Source organism: Crocuta crocuta, unplaced genomic scaffold (assembly GCF_008692635.1).
Source record: "Crocuta crocuta isolate KB4526 unplaced genomic scaffold, BGI_CrCroc_1.0 scaffold687, whole genome shotgun sequence".
NCBI lineage: Eukaryota > Metazoa > Chordata > Mammalia > Carnivora > Hyaenidae > Crocuta > Crocuta crocuta.
Genome location: NW_027530182.1, coordinates 1,068,209 through 1,087,785, shown reverse-complemented (window position 1 = coordinate 1,087,785; position 19,577 = coordinate 1,068,209). Strand labels below are relative to the sequence as shown.

The 19,577-nt window shown below is 39.0% G+C and overlaps 1 protein-coding gene across 2 annotated transcripts in view; it reads left to right on the top strand.

The window, feature by feature from the left end:
• Positions 1-19,577, top strand: part of TTC39B (tetratricopeptide repeat domain 39B) — a 125,204-nt gene that overhangs the window by 65,310 nt on the left and 40,317 nt on the right. For both annotated transcript variants that reach the window (XM_077765047.1, XM_077765048.1), the window contains 6 exons: positions 723-836; positions 4,813-4,923; positions 7,560-7,691; positions 8,670-8,746; positions 12,157-12,224; positions 15,168-15,232. In XM_077765047.1, coding sequence (XP_077621173.1) covers positions 723-836; positions 4,813-4,923; positions 7,560-7,691; positions 8,670-8,746; positions 12,157-12,224; positions 15,168-15,232 — 567 coding nt within the window. The remainder of the gene's footprint in view (positions 1-722; positions 837-4,812; positions 4,924-7,559; positions 7,692-8,669; positions 8,747-12,156; positions 12,225-15,167; positions 15,233-19,577) is intronic.

The window sequence follows — 19,577 nt, the reverse complement described above, 5'->3', positions numbered from 1 at the left end:
TCTGGAACAGCTCTTCCTTTTCTGCCTAAGGGCTGGAAGTAAACTCTCCTTTTACTAGAGAAAGACGTTTGTATCAGCTTGGAGAATCTGCAAGCCTGTTACAGTGACCCTGATCTTCCTAGTGACTTCATCATTTTCTACCCCTACCCCAGGCCCTTTGTATTGCCAGTTCTTCCCAAATACACAAGCTTCCTGCTCTCGTGCTCTGTGCGGATCTTCATTCTCTTGTCAAGACTCTCATGGACTTCATGGATAAATGCAACAAAATGTACATGCTTTCCTCCTGAGAATCTGTCTTTGTTTTATTTTCACACCCAGCCCGGGACTCTAAGAGGCTCAAAGAAAAGTTTTTCCTTCCTTTCAATAATATTCCATTTTAATGAAATACAAAAATATATGTATAGATTTACTTGGGAAGAGGTCTGGAAGGATAGTTATGTATAGGATACAACGTTGTCTTTGGGCGGAGAGCTTTGGTGGGGGCTGACTTCAGTTAATGTTTTTGTGTGCAGCAGAAGAAAAATAAGTTTATGTTATTAGTGCTGTGTTTCTGAAACGTCCACCATGTAACAGTAGATTTTTGTTCCCTGATTTTCAAAACCGATTAGAAATGGAGGTGAGATGTACTAGATAATGGGAGGGCTTATGTTGTATACTTGAATTTATGTGACCTTTTCCTATAAGACAAATAAAAACCTCATTCTGCTTTGTTTTATTAATAGGTTTTCTCGCACAGATATGGCAGCGGGCAGCCAACCTTTTGCATCACTTGACACAAAACAGGGGGCCGGCCGGCCCGGATCGGCTAACGTGAGCAGGTCGGTCAGCGGGAGCAGGTAGGGACGTTGGGGGTTGGGGGAGGGGGAAGTAGGCCGAGCGGAGTCATTGTAAATTGTAACGTTGATGTTAGAGCAGAGCTTTGCGTTTTACTGACTGGTGTCCATTTCACACACCAGGGGAGGAGAGAGGGAGCTGCTAAGGGCCTCTGAATGGGCGGCCTTCTTACATCAAAAGGAACAAAACTAAATTACATTTGAGGCAGAGCTTCCTTTTGGGTCTTTTTTATCTTAAAAATTTATAAATCATTAATTTCACATATTAAATAAGATAACCACATTGCCAAGCAATGGAGAAAATGGAAGAAAGGAGAAATACCTACCATAAATATGACCTCATAAACATGCTATTTTGCTGTATATCATTCTAGTCTTTTTCCTGAGCATATGCTGCTTTTTATTTTCTTTTATGTCTCATGTTTGCTTATCTCTGAGAGAGAGAGAGAGAGAGAACATGTGTGAATGCACACAAGTAGGGAGAGGCAGAGAGAGAGAATCCCAAGCAGGTTCCCTGCTGTCAGCACAAGCCCAGCACAGGGTTTGAACTCACCAACTGTGAGATTGTGACCTGAGCTGAAATCTAGAGTCTGAAGCTTAAGTAACTGAGCTAACCCGGTGCCCCCTGGCCGTATGGATTTTAATATGGATGCAGCTGTAGGGTTTTCATTGAATATTTAGTAGGATTATTTTTCTACTTAATATTCATATAACTTTGGCTTAAAGAACATTTTAAGAAATGTTGAATATAGAAAATTCAGGAAATATAGAAAAGCGCAAAGGAGAAAATAAAATGTGTATTACCATCACTATAATTTTGTTTTTTGGTATTGTATCCTTTCTTTTTTTCTTCATATATAGATATTGATTTTGTTATTAATTGGGATCGTGTTAAATATACTATTTAGTAACCTGCTTTTTATTTTATTATTTTTTGTCCTGCCACTCCCATCTTTTTTTTGTAGCCTCCCCCCCCTTTTTTGTAAATTTTATTTTTCAGTTATCTCTACACCCAACGTGGGATTCAAACTCACAACCCTGAGATCAAGTGTTGCATGTTCCACTGACTGAACCAGCCAGGTGCCCCTTGTAGCTTGCTTTCTCAAAGTTAATGTATCATGACATTTTTCTTTTCCATTAATACTTTTTTGTAATAATTTCACATTGAATTGCTAAGGAATGTTTTCCTTTCCTGCCCATTCTCGAATTAATTTCACTAATTGTTTCTTTTTCAACGTGAATGTTGTTCTTTTATCATTATTGAGGCAACTCTGTTAAAGCTGTGTTTTAGTTCCATGAGAGTGCTTTTTTCCTATCCTTACAGGTTTATTGAACATTAACTTATGCAGTAGATCGTTAGCATTTCAGATTCTGCATTTGAAATCTCAGCTATTTGTGTGTTCATAACACTCCTGGACTTGGCAGTCTGTCGGAAGACTACGCTCTCACAGTACAGAGACGGGGAGCAATAATTTGAGGCTTGATGAATGGAAATGAGGTTGAAAATAACTTTCAAGAATCTTAAGGCATTTATTTTTCACATTACTGTTTCATTCCATATGTCCCTGCTCATGGAAATCTGAGCTTTCTTTAGAAGTAGGAGTTTTCTCCCTCAGAGTTAACCTCTAATTCATCTGATAGTTTCCTAGGTAACTACTGCATCAGTGTGTATAGATCTTCCTTGATTTGTGATGGGCTTATGCCCTAATAAGCCCATCGTAAATCAAAAATGCATTTAATACATCTATCCTATTGAACACCATAGCTTAGCCTCACCTACTATTTTGTGCTCAGAACACTTACGTTGACCAGCCTGCTGGTGGAAAAGTAACCGAAGTGGGATTTTGTTTTCATGTTTGAAGGAATGAATTTGGAGAGGTTGGTGGCATGGAAATTCGACTTTAAGTACTTTTAAATAAATCATTGTACTGCTCATTTACTTACTGAAATATTTTTCTGTTCAAAGTTGTTATACAAAACATTTTGGAGAGGGCTCTAATTTTAAAGAGCAAATTTTCTGTCAATCATAGATAACTAGCTGATAATTTTTAATAAATGGTGAAATCATAACGATTATACAAATATAAAAATGAACATTAACTCATTAATCAGTGGGGGAACTGAGCAGGTGTTATAATAGAATCAAAGGAGAAATCAAAACAGCACAGATTTATATGGTATAAAGGAATGTTGAAAGTAATGTCCAAAGTCAGCAAAACTAGCTTCTTACAGAGTGAAGGAGAAAAGGTCATTGAACCTCTCTACTGAGTTTACATGTCAGTAGACAACAGTTACTTTGCATTGCTATTCGTTACTTATCATTTACAGGGATGCAATGCAACACTAAAAAAACAAACTGATTAAAAAATGGTTGGAGGACTTGAACAGATATTTTTCCAAAAAGATATACAGATAGCCAAGACACATGAAAAGATGCTAAACATCACTAATCATCAGGGAATTGCAAATCAAAACCACAGTGAGATAGATATCAATTGTACTTGTTAGAATGCCTAAAATAAAAAAAAAATTTAAAAAGGAAAAAGAAATAGTAAGTGTTGGCCAGGATGTGGAGAAAAGGGAACCCTTGTGCATCGTTGCGGGGCATGTAAAATGGTATAGCCACTTTGAAAACAGTATGGAAGTTCCTCAAAAAAAGTAAAAATAGAAATACCATATGATTCACTACTGGGTATTTACCCAAAGAAAACTAAAACACTAATTCAAAAAGATATATGTACCCCTATGTTTATTGCAGCGTTATTTACAATAGCTAAGAATTGAAAGCAGCTTACGTGTTCATCCACAGATTAATGGATAAAGAAGATGGTGTACGTGTGTACAATGGAATATCACTCAGCCATAAAAAAGGATGAGATCTTGCCATTTGCAACAGCACAGATGGACCTAGAGGGTTAAGTGAAATAAGTCAGATTGAGAAAGATAAATATCATATGATTTCACTTATATGTGGAATCTAAAAAACAAAACAAATGAATAAACAAAAAAATGCAGAATCAGACTTATAAGCATAGAAAACAAACTAACGGTTGGCTAGAGGGAAGAGGCATGGGTGAATGGGCAAAAGGGGTGAAGGAGGGTGGGAAATACAGGCTTCCATTTAGGGAATAAATAAATCATGGGAATATAAGGCACAACATAGGGAATATAGTCCATAATATTATAATAGCATTGTGTAATGACAGACAGTAGCTATACTTATGGTGAGCAGCTAGCATAACTAGAGAAGTTGAATCACGGTGTTGTACACCTGAAACTAATGTAACATTGTGTGTTGACTATACTCAAAAAAATATATATATATATATGGGGTGCCTGGGTGGCTCAGTCAATTGAGCGTCCAACTTCGGCTCACGTCATAATCTCCTGCTTCGTGGGTTTGAGCCCTGTGTCGGGCTCTGTGCTGACAGCCAGCTCAGAGCCTGGAGCCTGTTCCAGATTTGGTGTCTCCCTCTTTCTCTGACCCTCCCCTGCTCATGCTGTCTCTCTCTCAGAAATAAATAAAAAACATTTAAAAAAAAGATAAAATAAACATTAAAAAAAGGAAAACAAAAGATAGAGTTGCAAGACAGTTCCTGTAGGCTCAGAAGCAATCTGAAGGAGTCTCTCCTAAAATCTAGACAATAATCAGAGTTTTCCACTGAAGCATATTCCCCTGCTGCGTAACCTAACTAAAACATAATAACTTTCCCTCTCCTGTGAATAAAGGTAGTTCCCACCCTTTGTGCATGCTGTCAGCCTTATTTGTTAACTTCTTCCATCCTCATGACATTTTCATGAAGGTGATGGTATTCCCATTTTACAGATAAGAAAGTCAGGCTTCAGAAGATTAAAGACATAGCTATTAAGTGGAAAAGTTAGAATCCTAGCCTTTCTGTCTTCAAACTGCACACACACGCAACAACTTGCTAATCGTGAAAGTGATCGAAATTCTATGTATTTTTTTCTTCATCTTTAGGTCAACACCCACGAAGGTGGATCTCAAGTGTGGCCTAGAAGAATGTTCAGTGGCGTTGAACTTATTTCTAAGTAACAAATTCACAGATGCCTTAGAATTGCTTCGACCATGGTAATTACCTTTATTTCTTTTAGATAAAGTATACTTTTTCAGATGTTTCTGATGAGTCTTTGATATGTTGCTTGTCAGTCAGTTTATCTGCATTGCCACCTGATTATTTCCTAACTAATTTGGCCGAGACCCCTTACTTTTGGTCAGTTTTAATATTCAGCTAAAAAATCTGTTTGTTTTTTTTTTCCAGATTTTATCAGTAGACAGTTTCTGATTCTCTCTCCTATTTAATTTCTATATGTGTTCAAATATTGTCATCTTATGTAGTTTTGAAGAGCTTCATTTTGCTTCCTCCAGTGAAAGATTTTAATGGATATGCCTCTAAAGCATAAATATCTCTGACAGAAATTTCCTTTCAAATGGGGATGGGAAGAACTGGAATATACTAATCTCAATGTTAAAAAGAAAATTTCTTTAAAAGAAATTGAAGATAATAAAAAAATGTTATTGGGACTCCCTATGTATGTGATAAACAGGTTAAACAGGTTAATTTCAGTTAATAATACCTGTTAATTTTTTAAATGTGGTGGCAAAACCTGTGCTTAGCCCGTATACTAGGTGTCACCTTGAGCACAGCCCCCAACTCTACAGCATGACTAGCTGGACAGGCATAATCCTACATTGTGCCTTCAACCACAGTCACTTAACTTGGACGAAGCTTAGACCTTCTATAACAATTTTCTGGAAGGTTACTTGGGTACAACAGTGGAAATTTCCTTTCTGTGTCGGTAGGGTAACGTGATTCTGATCATGGACTTTCAGTCTTCCTACACTCATCATGGTGAGCATTGCGTAATTTGTAGAATTGCCGAGTCACTGTATTGTACATCTGAAACGAATATGACCTTGTATGCCAACTACCTACTTTGGTTAAAAAAAAAATGAAATTACCTCCTGAGAAGCTGCTGCAGTGATTCTATTAAGATGTAGATGAGCTGTGATTGCTTAGTATTTCCGAGGTTAGGAACAGAGGATAAAATAGATGCTACAGCCCGAGGAAACTGCCCAGTGTTGTCTCCAACACTGTCCACCCCGCCCGGCTCCTGCTGTGTCTTACCCAGTCCCTCACACTTCTTTCTCTGTCCATCTTCTGTCTCTGCTCTTTGCCTGCCTACCTTTTCCTTTTTGTCTCTCCTCTCTCAGCCTGCCTGCCTGCCTGTCTCCTTCACTTTTTATTCACACGAGACTCCATTTTCCTCTGCCTCAGACATGCCCGCTGGTGGTAATGAGGAATGACAAGAAGTGATTGAGCTTTTTATGTAGTCAGGATTCTCTGATCCTCACGCACATTTCACTCTTAAACATAGGTTTTCCCACTTGAATACTTTTTTTTTTTCCTCTTGGAGCTTTTGGTTTAAAATATAGGTTTAGGGGCGCCTGGATGGCTCACTTGGTTAAGCGTCTGACTTCAGCTTAGGTCATGATCTCACGATTCGTGGGTTCGAGCCCCGCATCGGGCTCTGTGCTGACTGCCAGCTCGGAGCCTGGAGCCTGTTTCAGATTCCGTGTCTCTCTCTCTCTCTGACCCTCCCCTGCTCATGCTGTCTAATAAATAAAACATTAAAAAAAAAAGTGAGGTTTAAAACCACAATAAATGATTAACTTTGGGCTGCTGTTACTCCTTGTGGTCTTTTGAACAGCCAGTGACCTTGCTATTCAGGACAACCTGCAAATTACCAAAGGACGTTTAGCCTATTTCCACGAGGGAAAAGAATAATGCGGCTTGCGTTCATTTTGCATAGCAGCGGGCTGTGGTGCATTATATTTGAATTGAAAGCAAAACTGTGTGTTAATATTTTAAATCTCCTAAATAACTAATTGACACGATGAGAAGTTTTGAGAAAAGACATGGTAAGGTTTTCACAGTCAGAATCCGGGATGTGCCACACCTTAACACTAATTAATGCCCGTAAGGGTCTTAAGCAGTTCTCGCTGATAATTTAGTAATTTGAATTATCAAGAACTTTATTCAGGAACTGTGGATAATGGCATTAGATTAGATATAAAGTCTAAAGTGTACCTTTGTGTGGGCCCTTTATGGCCGACCTCATTTATTGCAAAATTCTTGTTTCCTTTGGCCTCCAGCTGGGAGTGGAGAGGAAACAGTTTTAAAAATGGGTCTTTATCTTTCAAAAAAACCTATCAGAGTCTCTCTGTCACAAAATGCATTTCCAGTGGCCTTTAGTTTAGTACTTCTATCAGAGCTAAAGATAGTAAGTAGATTCCTGGTGTTCAATTGGGAAAAACTGGTTTGCTCTGAAATGTTTTCTAGGAAAACTGTCCGCAGGCTGCCCCCTTGTGCTGAAACAGGGAAAAACAGTTGTCAGCTTCTACTTCAACCTGGAATATTCAGTACTGCCTACATGGGCTTAATTTGTAAACCCCTTGATACTCGAGCTTTTGTTTTGTTTTGTTTTGTTTTGTTTTGTTTTGTTTTGAGGACATGTCTTTCCCGGTCTATATTATTTCAGTGATTATGGTGAAGGAGTAAAATTTATCGCTCCAATATACAAGTCATGATATGCTTTTACTAGGATTTCTCCTGGTTAGTATCAGAGCTGACCTGAATGCATCAGAGGATCCGAATGCTCGTAAGCTGTACTACAGTGTATTCATTGATTGTATTTTGCCCCCAGGGCTAAGGAGAGTATGTACCACGCCTTGGGCTACAGTACTATCGTGGTGTTGCAGGCCGTCCTGACCTTCGAGCAACAGGACATCCAGAATGGGATTTCTGCCATGAAGGATGCATTACAGACCTGCCAAAAGTATGAACTGAGTATTTAAACACTTGAGACGCGACTACCAACCTTTATATCTGGTTTGCCTGAGGGGGAGCTCTGTGTGAAGTCGGCCACAATGGTAGTAAGGGACTTGCGCTTCCAAGCCTCCTGGCCTCCCATAGTTTTCTGTAATAGAGTCGAAAGTCCCTGTTAGGAATTACAGCAGTCTCTTGTATGGCCAAGCACTTGGCATCTGTGTCTCCACTTTTTTTTATTGTTGTTGGTAACTTCAGCCATGGAGATGAACTGAGGGAGGGTTCCGTGGGATTAGGAGCAAGCATCTCCCAAGGGTCTCTGTGGGATGGAGGAATTCAGCTCCTGCTTGCCAAGCCCGGCCACACAAAGAACTCTCCTCTAGTCCCATATAACGGGGGACACTACCTATTCAGAAGGGAGAGTTTGATTTGTCTAAAAGGACATATTTGAACACTTCCGGTTGGTGAAAATGACATGGATTTTCAGTGTTAGTTTCATCCTCGCTCTGTGTGTATAGCAAGAGCCCAGCAACAGCTGCTAACTAGCATTGGTGACGTTTAATGTGAAACTATATCCTCATGGAATTACGTTACAACCCTGCAAATGAAGAGAGTTTCGCAGTATCACACTCTAGGTTGATTCGTATCCTGTGGCTGCCTCTTACCAGTGAAATATTGGTGTCAGCATGGTGCAGGCACTTGGCAGGGCTAGTGTTCACTGTGTCGTGTGGGTTTGTCCACTCACGTGTGCAGTAAGCATGGATGGAATGCCCACAGGAGATCGGCCCAGCGCTGGGCGTCGGGTGCTCCATGTTGAAAAGGGTGCTTGGTCTCTGCCCTTTAGGGGGTTTAGGGTTTAAGGTTTGGAATGGTGACTCTTTGATATGACTGAGACTGAAATGAACATCAAATGAAAATGAACTCCCCCTGATGTCTTGTTATTTTTTTGTTTCTATTTCCCATCTCCCCTTCTACTTATTCTCGGCAGATACAGGAAAAAATGCACAGTTGTGGAATCTTTCTCAAGTCTTCTATCTAGAGGATCATTGGAACAGCTGACTGAAGGTGAGACTCATTTAAAAGATTAATGTTTCCCTGTCTTTAGAAAGTTAAGATGTGATCGTACTCCTAAAGGTCAATACTTACGCGTATACTATAAAGTAAATGGAGTATCTTTTTCTCTTTCCCACCATAACTCACCCTGCAAGTGTCATCACTGTTAATGGTTGGGTTAATGGCCCAAGATTACCTGCCTGGCAGAGCGAGGTTCCAACCTGATCTACCTTTCTGTAAGCCACAGCTCCTTCCTCTGTACCCCACACGTTTTCTTGTAGGCTTGTAGTAAACAGAATAGAGCGTTCATGTATGGATGAGAGAAATGTTGAATTATTCTTATGTGAGACATCTTGAAAATAGATGGTGCTGCGATCTTACCTTTTTATAATGTCTTTGCACATGGCACTTTAAAAAATCTGGAATCAGCTAGAAAGTTGCTTCTTACTAATTACTGAAAAAGCAAAGCAATGAGATTCTACTATACACCTATTAGAATGTCCATAACCTGAAACACCAGAAACACCATGGCTGGTGGGATGCAAGATTGTATAGCTACTTTGGGAGAGACAGTTTGGCAATTTCTTACAAAACTAAACATACTGTGGCCTTACAAGGCAGTAATCAGTCTCCTTAATTTTTTTTTTTTGTTTTGCTTTTTTTAAGTTTTATTTATCAGTCTCATTATTTACACAAAGGAGCTGAAGATTTAGGACCACACAAAAATCTGCACGTAGATGTTTACAGCAGCTTTGTTTGTAATTGCCAAAACTTGTAAGCTACCAACATGTCTTTCAGTAGGTAAATGGATAAACTGTGGTACACCTAGACTAATGGAATATTAACTAGCACTAAAAAGAAATGAACTATTAAGTCATGGAAAGTCCTAGAGCAACCTTAGATGCATATTACGAAGTGAAAGACCCCAATCTGAAAGGGCTACTTGATGTATGATTCCAAGTATATTTTGGAAAAGAATGTAGAGACAATGAAGACATCAGTGGTTGCCCAGGGACAAGGTATAGGGATGAATGGATGGAGCACAGAGGATTTCTGGGGTAGTGAAAAAACTTTGTATGATTCCATAATGATGGATACATGTCTTTATACATCTGTCCACACCCACAGAATGTACAACACCAAGAATGAGCTCTCATGGAAACTGTGGACTTTGGGTGATCATGATGTTGTACCACTCTGGTGGGGGGTATTGATAATGGGGGAGGTAATGCATGCATGGGGCAAGGGATACATGGAAAATTTCTGTACTTTCCCCTCAGTTTTTCTGTGAATTTAACACTGCTTTAAAAAATGGGGTCTTAATTAGAAAATAATAAAAATAAGTGAGCCTGTGACTATAGCATTTTCTGTAAAACAGGTTCATTTAAACTTTTACATCCAAAGGCATGCTTAACTAACACTTTAGCCTAGGCTGAAGATTTCCTTCAGTAGACTAAGGAATTTATAATTAAGAGATGTTCTGGTAAGGTCCCTATTCATAAATGCCAAATGGCTAATTTTGAGAACTGAGGAATGTAAATCAAATAGAGTGAAGGCATACGACTTTTTATAAATTAAGCTGCATTTTATTCCTAATGAGTTTGGCTCTCCCTGCAACCCAAACAGACTTTGTGTTCAAGGGAGCATGTCAAAACATTGTAGCTTTAGTATGTGATTTGTTTTTCTTCCTGGTAATTTTCATTTACATCCTTCAGGGGCTGGTTGTCTGCAGGAGTCAGTATATTTAATTAAACTTTTCATGGGTTTTACATGGAACACACCCATTCTTCTCTCATGGCTGGCATATTGCCCTGAATGGTTTTCAGATTTCCTTTGAAAACAGATATGTATATGCAGTACTTAGGATGGGAAAAGGATTTAACATGAAGGATACTTACATAGGTCTACAGAGTTCAAGTTTTCTTGGCCTTTTTAGCTCTGTCTTCTCATTATGTCCTTTAGCTGCTCTTAGATTCGTCTATCTTTAACTTAACCCTGAGACATCCAGTACTCTCAACTCTCAGACCTCTGCACGGACCCAGCGTTGCCTATGGAATCAAGCCCAGCCCCTGACACTTAAAGTTGTCCACAATTTAGCCCTGACTTACCTTTCCAGACTCATTTCACACTCCTGCCTTTACACACCTTGTGCTCTACTGAGTGGGAGCCCCACAGAGCCTTCCCCGCACATGCCCAAGCCAGCAATCTGGGTTCCTGAGCAGGCTTTCAAAGTGAGTCATTCCAGACCATTCCCACTTTGTTACAAACATTCCCACTTTGTTACCAACGTACATACGGAGGAAGAGGAAATTCAGGTGGCTCTAAAAAGCGAAGACTCTGCTTTTATTCCGCTGAACGCAGAGTCAATCCAGAGGACCAAGGGCAGGAGTCTTAGTGAAAGTAGCGAACAAAAACGGAGTGCTCACTCTGAATAGTGAGCTCTGCTTCCAGCACCTCATTTGATTCCTCAGCTGTGAAGTAGAGACATTATGAGCTGGACTTTATAAATGAGGTAACGGGCAGAGAGAGGTGGGATAACCAGCAGAGAGAGGTGGGATGCCTAGTGTGTGGCAGAATCTTCCCTCTAACCTGGGCTGGTAAAAAGCCCAAGCTCGTTTATGTAAGTAAAATGCCACTTTGCCTCCCATGGATAAAACAGAAAGCTGATGATTTTGTTGACCCCTAAACGCAAAGGTTTCTCTCCTACCCCAATTTCTGCAAGTATAAGACATTGTCTAGGAAGATCAGCTATGTGTTTTGGGGCACTCCATCTGTCCCCGGATGTACACAGCTTTGCATAGTCCTTTTTGAGAGCGCCTTGTTCCTGGGCTAGGTATCTCCATGATCAAAATAGCCGAACAGGGCACTAGTGCGGACTCTTTTATATTACGTCTTCTGTGTATGAGGAGTCATGACTTGGCCCGCAGGGCCGTACTTTTTTGCAGACCTCCAGAGAGTTGCTGCTTTTTCTTTAGGTTAATAATGTGTCTAATCATTGCCATGGTTATCCTACCTTTGTATTTTAGAAGCTTGGATTCACAATTTTAAGACTGTCTTTTTCAATCTTTATAACTGTGTTAAACTTACATGTTACTGTTAAGTAATTTTCTTTTTAAGTGCTTTTAAATTTTGGTTTCCTGTTGTGAGCGGAGTTTGGAGCTCTGGCAACAAGTGCCTGACTCTTTGAAGTTATATTTGAATGGGCCAAGATGACTTCCTTGAATCATTTTACACATTCTAGAAAAATCTTGCCGAGGGACTGAGAACCGAGGTCATCATTCTCCTTTTATCAAAGTACCAAAGCAACCTAGATCTTTGCACCTCTCTTGGGTTCATTGATCTACCAGTCTTTTCTGAACATCTCAGAGCAATTACTATGGACATAGGATGTTCCTTAATATAATTTTATTTGTTTTTAATAGAGGAAATGCATGCCGAAATCTGTTATGCCGAGTGTCTCCTACAGAAAGCAGCACTCACGTTTGTGCAGGTAATGAATGTTTGGCTTAGAATCAGTTTTGCCATTGCCGGGGGAAGCCTGCCAGTACTACATGGAAACAGTGTGGCTCATTCTGTGTCTGGGCTTCAGTTCTTTTGACTCAGGATTGTAATGGAAGATACTTGCCTTTCTGATAAACTTGGGCTGAAAAAAGACCCCAGGGAGCTTTGTTCCTACAGAAATGCACTTAGAGTCTGTTTTGAATTTCAGTCTGTTGGGAACCACTGCCTTGTAAAGAAACTGTTTTGCAACCACCACTTACCTTCTGGTTGCTTCTCTGTATGAGAAGTGTGAGATTAGCTGTCTTTGCTTTTCCTAATGGTTGAGGGCTACACAGCAGGATGGCCCAGGCGGAAGAGGCATCTTCTCCTTGGCCATTCCCTTCTTACACCAGAGGCAAAGCTCACATATGCATGCATGGAGCTCCAGGCTTTTCATATATACCTTGGATTTTAATTTTTCCCCTTTCTATTCTCAGTCCCCTTTCTTGCTTTTATTTCTTCTTATGAAAGAGTAGATTTAAAAAGTTCTAAACCAAACCATGAATACCTTTCTTCTGGGACATTTTCATTTTACCTCTAAGAACTGTTACAGCCTGTACCTTGCTTAACATTTTTTACCACTGCTTCTAAAAAACATGGATTTTACCCTCATGGCCCCATGAGTGGGGTGATGGAGGGGTAGAGGTGGGGTCAACGTTCTAAGGGGCAGAAATGCCATTTTAAAATGAAAATCTTCCTCAGTCACAATATTTTACGTTGTATTAAGAGTTGCTCTTTTCTTTCCTTTCCTTTTTTTTCCTTTTTTTCCTGGAGGCTTAACCCTTAAGTTGGATTCTGGTTCAGTAAAATTGAATCAGTCTGGTCTATGGCCCTGGTTTCTAAAACCCTACATGTTCTGAAGGCTGGTTGAAAACTGCATTCTTACTGCCTCAGCGAACATAATGCTAGTCACGGAGGTCCCCAGTTTTTCTGATGTGTTTTCCAAATGGGGATTTGACAATCAGATCTGGGATTTGAACGCTTATTTTATTTGGGGAGCTTGTAACTAAACATCTGGGAGATATCCGAGCCTCTTCCCTCCTCCTCATACCTCCATATCCAGTGTAATGGTCCTGCTTCTCTTACCTTGAAGATTAGCAACACCATCCCTTCCTCTTTCTTCTCTGATTGCTCTAGAGGGAGTGTTTGTCAGCTCTTCCCTAGACCGCATGGCAACCTAGTGACCCTCTGGCTCTAGTTTCTCTTACCCTCAGCTCATTGTCCATTGTGCAGCAGAGTTCCCTCTCAGAGACGAGAATCTCACCTTGTCGTCTCTCTGTGTTAGCATTTTGTAGCTCTCAGCGACTAGGATAGTGGTTCCATATCAGAATACCAGAAATGGGGGAGGTTTCAAACTAAAGCATCTTCTTGCAAATTTCCTACTCCCCCCTTACCCACGTGCTCAGATGCTATTGGCGGGTATGTATGCTGCGTACCTGAGCAGCACAGGTGGAGGTAGCTTTCTTACTCCTTAGTTTTGCCATCTTTGCAGTAGCTTCTGCAGCAGCTCTGGGTGACTAAACACAGATGGCCAAGCACACACCATGATCTTTAACGCCTCCTTGCCTTCCCACCTCAGCTTTCCTTTGCTTGCGAAGTTCACCTCTGATTTGCCTTCCTTCCTCTGGCCACATCCTAATCATTTTTTGTGCCTTAAGTGTCTGATGCTTCCAGGATGCTTTTATGGACCTCCCCATGCTCCGCCCCCCCTCCCCCCCTTTGTGCTCATGACCTCCTGTGTGCCTCTCCAGCCACGTGCATGACTCCAGCCCTTAACCCTTAGCCTTATTGCTTTTGACTGATTTTGCATTTGGATGGCAGGTGTAAAATAGGCATTCAGTCAATGTTTGGTGAATCATGAAATGAAATATTATTATTGGAGGCAGATTTTAAAGTGATCTGAGAAATTCTTTCCTGGTCAGTATTGGAACCTGTATAATCATAAGGCTTCCTAAAATAAAAAGATGAACATTTATGTTGCATAGTGAATTTTGTACTTCTCGATTCTTACAATAATTTGAATGTTAAAGCTTTAATAATTAATGAAATTTATGTAATAAAATAACTTTTTCTCTTGCTTCAGAAGGATACTGAAGTGAACAGAATAAATACCAAAGCATCGTTCCATTATCAATAGACTAGGAAAACATTCCCCATGGAAATGGGAAATATGGGATTGTCTCTAGCAGCACTACCTGTTGATTAACTTCCTTGCAGCAGTTTTAGATATGATTTATTAAGAGATTCTCGTAGAATCCTCGAATGCTGACCCTGAAAATGGCATTTATTTAGGCCCTCTGCCTCAATTTTATGGTTGATGACCATCAGGCAAAGAGAAGTAAAGTGCATTTTCCCCCCAAACAAAATTGCATATTAGGGACAATCAATTTAGAATCCAGATCAATGGTTTTTATTTTGGAAATGTGTAGTAGTGAAATTTACAGTGTTAAATAGGCTGAATGCTCAAGTACCCCGCAAAAGAAGAACCATCATTCCATTTACTGGAGTATGATGGATCGGAAAGCTTGTCCTTAAGGCATATTTTTAAATCAACTATTTGGATTCTGTTGAGCACCCAAGAAAATTGCACAGTAGATGATGTTTATTATAGTAGATTTGGACTGACTTATTTGACCCCTAATTGGTAAGGATTACTTCCTTAATTACTTACTTGAAGTATTGCAAAGATATTAAAAATTCTTTTTATTGCCCTCTAACGTGGAAGACAAATTATAGAACAGCATTTCAAATGTCAAGCAAGGGGAAAGTTTCAATTTAAAGATTATGTCCTCAAAAGATAGGGTTTTGTTCTAATCAAACAAATTCACAGCTATGAGGACAGTGTAAGAATCTTTTGCTAACTGATCTAATTATTTAATTGAATTGTTTTCAGGATGAAAATATGATCAACTTCATCAAAGGTGGACTCAAAATTAGGACAAGTTACCAAATATACAAGTAAGTTAAAAATTACGATGTGATTTTTACATGATTCTTATACCATGTCCACTTTGTACTTTAAAAAAATTCTCATTAAGTACAACTAGGTTTTTTAATTTGTCATTGGTAAAAATGCACTTGATTTTTGGGCTTACTGAGTATGTATTCAGTGCTATAGGACAACAGAATTTAAGTTTAAATACAATTTTGAGAAAAATAGCTGAAAAAAATGCTACCAACACAATTTCTAATTCCATAATCTTATTTTCTCTCTCCTAAAATCAATTTATATATTTAAAATTACAGGTATGTCTCTGGTCCAGACTCTAGAGCAGTGCACTGCTTGATAAAGTTTTCTGCAGTGATTTAATTATTCAGTGGAGGTGGACCACAATGTTGTTCATATCTTCTGTATCTTTACAGATTTTTTTCCAGTTCTGTCATTTGTTCACAGAGTTAAAAGTCTCCAACTTTGATTCTGGAGTCATCCATTTCTCTTGTTAGTTCTCTGTTTAGAACCTTGGTTATTAGATTTATATATATTTTAATTGTTTTATCTTCCTGACGAATTCAACTTTAAAAAACATTTTTTAAAATGTTTATTTATTTTTGAGGGGTGGGGGGGCAGAGAGAGAGGGAATCACAGAATCTAAAGCAGGCTTCAGGCTCCGAGCTGTCGGCACACAGCCCGACGGCGGGGCTCAACTCACGAGCTGTAAGATCATTACCTGAGCCGAAGTCAGATGCTTAACCGACTGAGCCACCCAGGCACCCTTAAAGTTTTAATCATTATAAAAATGTCTCTACTTAACTCCTTATGATATTTCTTGTCTTGAAGTCTGTTTTGTCTGATACTAATATAGTTACTCCTGCTTTTTTATAATGTATTTGCATGTGATATATTCTTTTATTTTAAGCCTATCTTTGTTTTAATATTTAAGTTGCATTTCTTATAGATGCTTATAGTTGGGTCTTGCTTTTTTATTCGGTATAACAAATGATACGTTTGTACTCATGGCTACCATTTTTTTCTCTTGCCTCATTTGGTTTTCCCACTTCCTTTTTGGCTCTTTTCACCTTAATAAAAATTTAAAAATATATATTCCAGTGTAATCAATCCCTCTATTGTTTTCTTAGCTATTGCCCACTTTAGTTTTTTAAGGTTTGCTCTAATGATTATAAAATCCTTCTTAACTTACCACGGTCAACTTAGAGTTAATATTTTACTGTTGCCCATAAAATATAAGAACTTTGCGGAAGTATAATTTCATTTGCCTCTTGTCTTTTATACTATTCTTATGATAGTACACACACATGTATTATAAACCTCACAGTGCAGTGTCAACCTTTTGCTTTAAACCATCGTATCTTACAGATTTTTCTATTTACCCATATATTTACCATTTTTGGTATTCATTCATTTCTGTATACTTTTGGACTAAAGAATTCCTTTTAGTATTTCTTGTTGTACATGTCTGCATTCAACAATTCTCTCTGTTTTCATTTATCTGAATACATCTTCATTTTTGAAGGCTGTTTTTGCTTAGGGTAGTATTCTGGGTTACAAAGTTTTCTTTTTTCTTCTTTCACCGCTTCAAACTGTCAGTCCATTGTATTATGGCCTCTGTTGTATCTGATCAGAAGTCAGCTGTTATATGTTTTACCAGTCCCCTGTCTGTAATGTATCATTTCTCCTGGCTGCTTTGAAGACTTTTGGACCTTCGGTTCTCAGCAGGTTGACTGTGATGGGTTTAAGTGTGCTTTGAGACATTTGTGGCCATTATTTCTACAAATATTTTTTTCTGCTACATTCTCAGTTTCTTCTTCTTCTAAGGTCCAATGACATATAATAGTCAGTCTGATTTTGTTTGACAGGTCACTGTGGTACTGTTTATTGAAAAATATGTTGTTGTTGTTGTTGTTGTTGTTGTTGTTTTAGATTGGATCTCTGGGTCATCCTGGAGTCAGTTTTTATTGCTTGCTTTTTCTCTTGACCTTATGTCATATTATTTTGTTTCTTCTCTTGACAACAGTATTTAAATTGTGCACTAGGTATTGATTCATTGTAGAGATTCTGGATTCTATTATCTTCTTGGAAGAGTGTTGATATTCGTTCTAGGAGGCATTAATTTGACTAGACTTAGACTCCAGACTCTTAACTCTCTACAAGCAGGTAGCATGTGAAGTCATGGCTCCCTTAGTTCTTTTGCTGTGCTCTTGCTTTTGCTTTTCTTTGGAGGCTCTCCAGTGTTTCCATAGTTCATGGGTCCAACAAGAATTTGATTTTGATTTTTCCCTCCTGTGTGGTTCTCCCTTATCTGAAAATTTTCCTATTGCATTATAGACACTCTGGCAGTTTTGAACTCTGTCCTCTGACTTTAAGGCAATAGGACTGTGGCTTTCTGTATCAGTTGTAGCAGCTGTAGGTACCCCACATTGAGTGGAATGGAGGGTGCTTTCAGCTGACCACCCATATAACTGTAAAGTCCATATTAGAGATGTTCTCATCTTTCAAAGGCTAATTCTTCTCCAGTTTTCTCCTACTTTTTGTTTTCGCTTCCCAGTGCCTGAAAATACATTTTAAATATATATTTAAGGGGTGCCCAGAGGGCTTAGTTGATTAAGCATCTGACTCGGTTTTGGCTCAGGTCACAATCTCATGGTTTGTGGGTTTGAGTCCCATGTCTGGCTCTGTTTGGGATTCTCTCTCTCCTCTGCCCCTCCCCTGTTCCCTTTCCTTGTCTCTCTCCCCAAAATAAACAGACTTTAAAAAATAAATGTTTAAATTCTAAAGTTTATAATTGTTATCTATGGGAGAGTTAATCTAATTACTAGAAGCTGATCCCCATTAGTGAGAGCAGAACCAAGATTTAGTGTTTTAAGAGATACTTTTACACAAAGTGATTTAATAAAATTATATTCCATTCAAAATCCTGGAGGTGAGCAGGAACTTTGGGAATTGACATGCTGTTTTTAGTTTTCCTCTTGAAATACTTTTTAGCTGGTATAAAAGAATGTTAAAAAGCTAATTGCGTTTTTAGTCATAAAAATTTTAAAAATGGAATGAAGGGGTGCCTGGGTGGCTCAGTTGATTGAGCATCTGACTTTAGCTTGGGTCATGATCTTGAGTTCATGGGTTCGAGCCCCACATCAGGCTCTGTGCTGACAGCTCAGAGCCTGGAGCCTGCTTTGGATTCTGTGTCTCCCTGTCTTTCTGCCCCTCTCCTGCTCACGCTCTGTCTGTGTCTCTCAAAAAAACAAAATGTTAAAAAAACAAACAAACAGAAGGAATTCAAGTAATCTTTAAAACTTTTTTTTTTATGTTTATTTTTGAGAAAGAAAGACAAAACCAGAGCGTGAGCAGGAGAGGGACAGAGAGAGGGAGACACAGAATCTGAAGTAAGCTCCAGGCTCTGAGCTGTCAGCACAGAGCTTGAGGTAGGACTTGAACCCACAGACAGCAAGTTCATGACCTGAGCTGAACTCAGGTTAATAGACTGAGCCACCCAGCTGCCCCAATTCAAGTAGTCTTAAAATGGCACAAACATATATATGAGTGGCATGGAGCAGATAGAGTATTGAAACAGACTGTGTGTGTGTGTGTTTACACAGGTGTGGGCATGCATATATTTTTGTATACACAGACACACACAGATGTTAACCTGGAAATTAAAAATATGTGAAATTCATGTATGTATATATATAAATCTTTCAAAGCAGTGGTAAAAGATGGATACTTTAATAAATCATTTGGGGCAAATTGGTTCTTCATTGTGGAAAAAAGTATAAAAATAAATTCCATGTCAATTTAATACTAAAATATATTTTTAAAATTTTTAATGTTTATTTATTTTTGAGAGAGAGAGAGACAGCATGAGCAGGGGAGGGGCAGAGAGAGAGAGGGAGACACAGAATCCATAGCAGGCTCCAGGCTCTAAACTGTCAGCACAGAGCCCGACACCAGGCCTGAACTCAGGAAGCTGTGAGTGAGATCATGACCTGAGCTGAAGTTGGACACTTAACCACCTGATCCACCCAGGTTACCCAATATTGAAATATTTTTAAATGAGTATTAGGGAAAATATAGGAAAGTATTTTTTATAGTCCTAAGGCACAAAAGACTTTGAACTTGTATTAACCAAGTTTTCACTTTGAAATAACTTCAGAATCTTTACAAAGAATTTTTATATGTTCTTCATTCAGATTCACAAATGTTAACATCTTTTTTAAATAAAAAAAAGTTTAATGTTTATTTTTGAGAGGGAGAGAGAGAGACAGAGTGAGAGATAGAGGAAGAGAGAGAACACGAGCAGGACGGGCAGAAAGAGAGCGAGACACAGAATCCCAGGCAGGCTCCAGGCTC